We start from the raw sequence: 8,663 nt of genomic DNA on the forward strand, positions 1-8,663 counted from the left end.
ATTGAGCCACATTGTGCACTGACGGCCCCCCTCTGAATATTTCATCTACCCCCGTTTGGGACTTACAGGGATCAAGACACAGCTGGGGAAAAGATGGAGGGGAGAGCAGCAGCAGGAGTGCAGCATCTAACTCAAAACAGACAGACGTTCAGATCAGGTTGGCCTTTACATCACCACGGTGCCTTAAAGTACATCTATACATCTGATCACACAGCAGTGCTGATGCAGTTAATTAAGGGCAGGGCAGTAGTGTGCTTAACTTAGACAAATGAGCGGCTCCTGTGGGTTCTAAGGAATTCAAGGGGACTCTGAAGAGGGATAAGACAATGAGGAATGTATAAGAATGACTATTTGAATCAACTAGCTTTGTCCGTTTACAGCAGCTATTGCCAAAAAAAAGTCATAAAGGGAGGACCATTCCCCTAAAAATTTCCTAGAAATTAAACAGACACTGCAGTATGTTTGTTGGTTGTGCAGAGTGAGGGGAGACACAATTAAACTTACTCATTGCAAATATCTATTTTAAATTAAAAGACATATATTATACTCTGGTTAATTGTATTAATACTGCACCATAGTTCATTTTCATTCCAGCACTATTATTTAAAGTGTATAGTAATATATTTCCTATCTCTATCTTCCACATATTGTTACAAGAATAATAATGCAAATACCTATTTCTTACACCTAGAAGTCGATATTTACTGCAGAAGAATGTACATAAGTTTACATATCCTTATTATATTTTAATTATTATTATTATCTGGTGTTTTCGTTCAGGTGAATTTCTTTTTATACATGATTCTATTCAAGAACGGAGGAATTATAACAAACCAATTTCCCCCTCGAGATCAATAAAGTATTAACATTTTCTAGATATATGTTGCCTACTTAATTGATCCCATATTGGTAAAGTATTTTGCAGGTAATTCAAATATTGCACATTGAAAATGTTTGAAATGTGCAAATGTGAACCATGTGCAGTCCACACACAGAGACACACTACCCTCTACTGTGTGGATAGCTGTATCACACTACACCACCAAAAATATGTTATTTGCAACTGAATGAGCCAGAATAAGGACAAATACGAAGACATACATAATCAGTTTTCCCATCTTTGGAAGAGAGATGATTACATTTTAGCTGGAGCTCTGTTTGTATGCTGACTTTAAAAAAAAATTTTTATTGCTGTTATTCATTTGTATTTGGCATATCATCCTGATTTTTCATCCTTTTCCCCCACTTCGCCCTGTCTCCTGACACAGTATCATTAATAAAACGTTAGTCTCGTCAAACACAGACAGGCAACAGTTGTCTGGCATTGAGCAGCTGGAACATGTCTTGGCTTTGCCCATGTTTCACGTGCAGAGTCTAGCGGCGCAATTGGGTTAATTAGTTGCAGCTTTACTTCTTGGGGGTTGCGAAGTGTTGAAATCAGTGAACACTGCTGCTTCCAATTAACCCGTTTAATTCTCCCGAGAGGCTATAAGACAGGCTGGCGAGCGGCGGTCTTTCGATTAGATAGTTTCTTCGGACAAGTGCACAGATATGGAGGGGAAAATGAACGGTGTGCCCAAAGGCAAACCTGTGGACGGCCCGCAGCTGTTCAACTGCTCCCGCGCGGACTGTGGCGCGACTTTCACCAGACAGTGGCGACTGAGAGAGCACGAGACGGTGCACACAGGAGCGGTGAGGAGAAGCTTTACCAACCTGCCACAGGCATGTTCACCCCTAACACATTTTGAAGTCGTAGACTATTGTTAAAATGTTATTAAATGTCCACAGCGCCCGTGTCTCTGCACAATCGCTGGCTGTGGCCATCGTTTCTCGAGGAAGTCCCACCTGAGGCGCCACATGCTCAAGCACAGAGGAGTGAAGCAGTTCCTGTAGGTCTCATCCAGAAGTTCTCTCGCACCCTACGGACTCGTTTTAACTTTGCTTTCTGCAGGTGCAAGTTTGGGATCTGCACGCGGAGTTTCTTCCACGCGGGGAACCTGAAAAGACACGTGCGCTACGTCCACGGAGACAAAAACAAGTATTTCAAGGTAGTATACAAATGCATCCACGAGATGGCGCCATTATAACGGCGTTCCCTGCTCTTCGTGTTGACTCCACTTTCAAGTCTCTTGTCATTCTTACCACTTGACTGTTTTCTCCTCCACAGTGCAACCAGCCAAAATGCTCCTTGACCTTCAAAAAACGCCGATTGTATAAACTGCATTTAAAGGAGCATGGCGTACCTGTGAAGTCCAAGTATGTCTGTAGTACATTACATCTCTAAAAAAAGGGGTTACATTTTGCTTTAGTGTAAATTATTGTGGTGTAAAATAAGCTTTGTCGTGTGAGTTAATGAAATGCCTGAGATCAGATCCAGACGAGCCTGTTAAAGATTATGCACTTGCCATTTTAATTAATCAGATCTTTGATGCCTGGAGTACAGGCTCTATCAGAGACAAATGCTGGTCACAGTCAGAGTGGGTGTGGCCCCAGTTGACTTAGTTAAATTTATTTTTATCTTTTCTGCCAATTCCTGGTGGGGTTCTTAGGTGTTCTAAGCCCGGCTGTGCTGCCACGTTCGACTCCCATATCGCCCGAAAAGCTCATGAGAAGAAGCACACAGGTTGGTCTATTTCAGTCTCAGTGGGGGTCCTTTCGTCTTCCATCCCTGTAGAAGTCTTTAATTAAAAGGGAGCTGCATTTGCATGTAGCCTAACCTTTTCATGCATCTAAGTCATTTCAGGACATGACATTTATGGTATATGGTTCCTTAGAGGGGCCCAGAAGGGAGCCAACTGGTGACCTTTGACCTACTGATAACACTCACTGGCCTTGTTTGGTCTCTGCAGGTTACCGCTGCCCTCATGCTAACTGCCAGGTGTTTGAACACACCTGGGGGAAACTTCAAAAGCACATGACCAAACATCCAGGTGAATATGTTGGCATAGTACAAGAGTCCTGAAATCTATCCCAAATGTATTGTTTCTCACATTTTAAAAAATGTGTTGTAGCTTCGTACACATGCCAAGCATGTAAGAAGGTGTTTCAGAAAGCGGTTACTCTGCGGAAGCACAAACTGATCCACGCTTCCCATAAACCCGTGCTGGTTTGTCCCAGAGAAGACTGCCAGGCCTACTTTTCCACAACCTTTAACCTGCAGCACCACATCCGCAAGGTGCACCTGGAGCTCCTCAAATACAAATGCTCCTTCTCCGACTGCCAACGCATGTTTGCAATGCGCGTAAGTCACTTGTCTTCCATTACTTGAGCTATAAGGCTAGGAGATATCCTAGGATGTTTTTTCTCCTTTGCATTCAAGAAAATCTATGTAATTTCTGACAGTCCAGTCCCTAAGTATTTCAAATGGTGTTAAAAACACGGGTGATTTGTGCACATTTACTGCCATTTTGTGTTGAACAAACTTATATTTTATTACGGCCTTGTTCTATCCCACAGGAGAGTTTGGACAGACACCTGCTTCGCCATGACTCAAGCGCTGCCAGCCTGAAGGTAAGTCTGTCACTATCCAACAGTGAAGATGTGGACTACAGCAGTGAGCTCTAAAGCTATCTGGTCAGGGGGCTACGGATTATGGATTCCTCTTTAAACCTTTTGAAATATGATGCCTCTGGCTGCTTTTGAGTCAGGGGTTTATATGATTTCATTTCCAAACACATCCCATTTCTACTATATGCATTTTCAAATGATATAGTTGGCAACAAACTGCAAAAACCGACATATTGCTCCAAAACTTCTACCCTAAATAGTTTTATTTATCCCAACAGAAACGTAAGCGGCCTAAAAAGTCCTGGCAAAAGCGTTTGGATGGACAGCCGCTGCCCCTTGTGGAGGAAAACTTGAGTGGCCTCTTCAATCTGCGAATGCGTTTCTCCCGACGCGCCAAAGTGGAAACCAACCTTGCAGGCCTCTTCAATGAACGCAAGATCTTTCATTACATTGACCCAGAAGTCAACCTGCGCAGTCTGTTTGGTATCAAACCTCCTCGCCCTTTGGAAGAGATCCCTGAGGTTGCACCACTAAAAGGTTAAAAAAAAGATGAAAGAAATCCAACCGAACTAGCAGCAAAGTTTGAATGCCAAGTTTGAACTTCCTGACATTTGTGCAGGCTTTTTTAAGTTGACCGTTTTTCCTTAATCTTTGAGAAATTGGGTTTCTTTGGTTTAGTTTTTTTAATGTAGCTGATGTACATTAAAATATTCATTTCAAAGTGATCTTTTGAATGTCACTTGACACATTGATTAGGATGAAAAGCTTTTGAGATTTTCAAAGAGTGAAAGACGACAGGTCTTAAATCGCTTATTTTGTAACATGACATTTGTTGACCCAATAAAATGAGTTACATTTTGATGAAATTGGTATCTCAATGCTGCTTCACATTCATTTGAGAGTTAAGAGAAACTGAGCTGGAGGTGTGCCCGCCAGTAGCAGTTGCTTAAGAGGTATCCTCTTGCAGGTTTTGTCTGCTCCGTCTCTTTTCATTGCGTTGGAAAGAGCATCTCATTATTGGCACACCACAACAGCTGTTCTCCTCCAGCATCTATCCTTTGTGCCTGCTTTGGCGTCACATGTTTGGCATTTGCTGAACATGTTGGAGCTCATTAAATATGGACAAAAGGACTTATGAGTAAGAGCTGAGTCACAGAAAACCTGTCAGTTTTGGGGGCGGATGAGACTTTTTGAACACAAAGTTGATGGGTATCAGCTGTCGAATCTGTTCAACTGAGGTTATGGTGCTGCAGTAAGATACTAAATAACATTAACACTACAGTTTTACCACTTAGGTAAGCCTAAGGGGCTCTCTAGGTTTGCAGAAGAGCTGCATCTAGTTGCATGATCAATTTTCTCTATGAATAATTTATCATTATGGGTTTCTGTGTTGTGGTTGGCAGTAGTGGTACAGGTGTTCACATATTTTACAAATGGTAAAGTAGCAACACACCCTGGCAGGTTAAAGTCCTGCATTACAATTATACTGAGTAAGACTGGGTATCTGCAAAAATTTTAATACATTTTAATGTTTCATTACAGATGGGGTGCTGATTTTAGCTATTGGACATACCAGGGATGTTTTTTAGGCCAGGGACCCCCTACTACAAATATTGTATTCAATTTCGTTGCATATTCAATGGGGCCTAAAACAGCTAGGGTAACCTAAAGCCTATACCCACAGCTTTTTATAGCGCATACAATACTAAAACAATTAATTATACATAATGTTAGACCCATATCTAAGGCACATTGGATCCTTTGGCTCAATTGTACCTGTACAATGACTACCTTAGCCTATCATCAAGGTTACTTATTTTTTCACTCTTATCTTTGCTAATAATACTTTCATTCATGTTAATGTATCATTCCATCTTTTGGATGGAAAGATTTCCAAACACTTAGGTGGACCCCCGTTTAAAATCGTGATGTAAAGCTGTCAGTACTTACTGTAGTGGATTAAAAACGTTGGCTGCAATATTTCCCTCTGAAATGCCACTGTGGCGTTGAAATATAAAGTACTGAGTAAATGTACTTGGCTACGTTTAGCCGTCACGTAGCAACAGTAACGTTACGTAGCAACAACGTTACGCTAACGTCTAAACATTTACAGGTGAAGACGGAAATGTGTATATATACTATTTCGAGGGAACAAATATCCACAAATAAGGAATAATGGTAGTTTAACAGGATGGATTTCGCTAGTAACGTTAGTGAAAATGGTCAACAGAGACACCCACTTTTCTTCTTCGTCTCTCGATTAACTGGCACCGCCACCGAGAAGTGAAGGGGTCAAAGGGAATCCACAGTGCGCATCGTAAATTAATTTTTTTAATCTTTTTTTTTTTTTTTACTTTGTTGAAAATGTACAAAATAGATATGGCAACATCTATGTTCATGTAGTGCATTAATGGCAGTCTACAAAGTATTTTCCAAATGGCACAACAGCTTTGTAATCAAACATTTTGTGATAAAGGATTAAGAGCGTGATCACACTGTCCTTTTGGCCGCGGCCAAAACCGGTTTTTCAGCTAAAGTCTAGTACCTTTAAGCAGTGTGAGCGCACCCGCTCCGCGCTCAACTGGGGCCAGCTGGCCCTCCACGGCCCGCTTGAAATAGGTGGGCTTTAGCGGAGCCGTTTGCACATGTACGAGCACGAGCGTGCGCACGTGTACGAGCACGAGCACGAGCCCTACGGCAGTAGCGTTATGTCCGCCTGTTCGGACATGTAAATAGAAGGACGGACCATGCGCGGACATTTAACAACAACAACAATGGCGGTGAAAGGTTCATGTTGGTGTGGTGCGGAGGTGGAGTGTTTACTGCAGATTTGGTCGGATGAAAATATTCAAAAACAGTCGACAAGACGCACAAAAACTCCGAGGTCTATGGAAAGATTTGTAAACAAAGCCACACACACGCGATCAATGCGTGTGACGTGTTACGGCGTGATGGCGTATGGACAGCAAGAAGCATTGGCCGAGGCCCAGGTAGTGTGAGTACAAACGGGGCTGGGGCGCGGGGATTCTCTCACATTAAGAGAATGGATTACAGAGTCACCTAAGAGCTTTTAGAAATAAATTCCACACAGAATAATCCTATCAATAGAGGAAAAAAGGAAAACATTTACATACAAGGGGAAATACAATTTAATTTCAGTTAGTTTACACAGTGGGGAAGTGTTATAATGAGAATATCAAACTATTTTAAATTATAATTTTAAGGACAGAAAAGGAAGTTTTTTTTAATTGAACTATTACGGTTTACAAGTTAATATAGGGAAGCTTGCACATGAAGACATACACATTAGCTTATATATGCATAACAAGTGCATATAATAGATAGATCATTTATCATCTTTCAGTGGAATGTTATGAATGTGATTAAATATCGAGACATGGTGATACACAATTATGTCATCTAAATTGAAAATTAGAACATAACTGACATTTTTCTGTGAAATAGCAATTAAAATTGTGCATTAAACGTCTTAATACAATTTTAAAATATCAATATTTTTCATTTGTCACATTAAATTCACACAGGACTATGTCAAAATAGACATGCATGAGAAATTGAGCAGCAAGGAAATACTGTGGTTTAAAATGTACGAGCCTCACCCATGACGTAATAATAGTTATGAATAGATTTACCCATAATGATAATCATATCTGACACGTCCCTTGGGAGACCATGCATATAAATCAAAACCTGAAATATTCAAGTGGATTGCCATTTCTGATATTTAACCAGCTGCAGGCTAGAGATCCTGCCAAAAATGCAATGTGACTGTGCATGAGAAAAAAAGAAAGCTCAATACTTTCAGGTTCTTTTAAGTGAAATCTACAAGTAAAGGAAGGGCTTTGAACTATAGCCATGAAGTTAAGCAGATCAACAATTTACAATTGTATACAACTTAGAGAAGCAGCTAATAATCACACTGGGGAGGCTGCAACCAGATTTTTTTTTTAATTGAAAATGATTAATCGATTATCAAAATATTTCCAATCCACTCTATCTAATCCCTAGACTAATGAACTGATCAATGGACTAACCCTTGCATCTTAAGCTTGTGAGGCTTGTGGACGTGCCACATTTCTATTACGGATAAATAAGTTAGATGAATAAGGCTCTAAATGAAAGCCTTGGTAAACATACAAGGCCTATATTTTTAAAATGACTTCTTCTAGTGTTCGCTTATAGTAACATCTTAAGATCAAACATTTTCAGAATGTAAAAGGTTCCTTTCAAGAGACTACTTTTTTGTGTTTTGTGTTAACACTTAAATTTTTTTACTGGTCCGGTGGAGCAATGCTGAGTCCATTTCAAAGCTTCAGCTAAGCTCTGTAACTTGTCTGTTTGGTTTCAGAAAGTGTCTTCACTGCTGTGTTTTTCTTTCTCTCTTCCAAAGGTGATGCTCACGGCTTTGCAGCTATAGAGGCGACCTTCCCTGCTTATAGCTGCTGCTCTGCCTCTTGAGATACATACAATAATCTATCCTACAACAGCTGACCTGCAAGCTCTGTTGAACTGGAGGATCTGCAGCTGCTGAGGCACACAAACATTTATAATTATCCTTCCTGTAGCATTTGTATATCTTATTCATTTGTAAAATATCAAAAGCATCATCGAGGTCTTGTTAACACTGGAACATTGTGTCGGATGTGTTGCAAGGCCGTCAACGTTAACACTTCTCAGATGAGCAATTTCATGCTGGATAGTCTTGTTTCTATGGCGATGCCCCACAGTAAACACGGTCTTCTACACTCTTTATTCTGTTCCTGTGTCTGCAGGTGTTCAGCAGTTGTTGAAAGTACTCGAGTGATTAGATGGTACTTGTTGACTGCAGAGTTGTTTTCCACCAGTGCCATGAAATCCCATAAGGGTGATGTCATAGAGGCCGAGCACCGAACTTGTACCAGCAACACTATCAACCTGAATCACATATACAGTTAACCACAACCTCACCATCACCCCATGACTCTCTGGAAAGGCCATACCAAGTATCCTCATAGTGAGCATGACCTTATACGTGTGACATGCCAAGCTGGATATTTGCAACATGTGCATCAGAGAGCAGCACAAAGTGAAAAATCACAACAAAACCATCACAGCACCATTGCCTGATTAGCTCTAAGAAAACATCTCATCTCATG

General features: G+C 40.8%; 1 protein-coding gene across 1 annotated transcript; it reads left to right on the forward strand.

Annotated features, from left to right (window-relative positions):
* Positions 1–1,559: 1,559 nt before the first annotated feature.
* Positions 1,560–4,126, forward strand: 42sp43 (P43 5S RNA-binding protein). Its single transcript, XM_083931563.1, has 9 exons — positions 1,560–1,692; positions 1,789–1,889; positions 1,952–2,048; positions 2,168–2,256; positions 2,550–2,623; positions 2,850–2,930; positions 3,012–3,241; positions 3,457–3,510; positions 3,786–4,126. Exons 1-9 carry the CDS (start codon positions 1,564–1,566, stop codon positions 4,047–4,049), a joined length of 1,119 nt encoding a protein of 372 aa, XP_083787689.1. The 5' UTR covers positions 1,560–1,563; the 3' UTR covers positions 4,050–4,126.
* The last annotated feature ends 4,537 nt before the right edge of the window (positions 4,127–8,663 follow it).

The sequence above is a fragment of the Echiichthys vipera genome (assembly GCF_963691815.1).
Source record: "Echiichthys vipera genome assembly, chromosome: 17".
NCBI lineage: Eukaryota > Metazoa > Chordata > Actinopteri > Perciformes > Trachinidae > Echiichthys > Echiichthys vipera.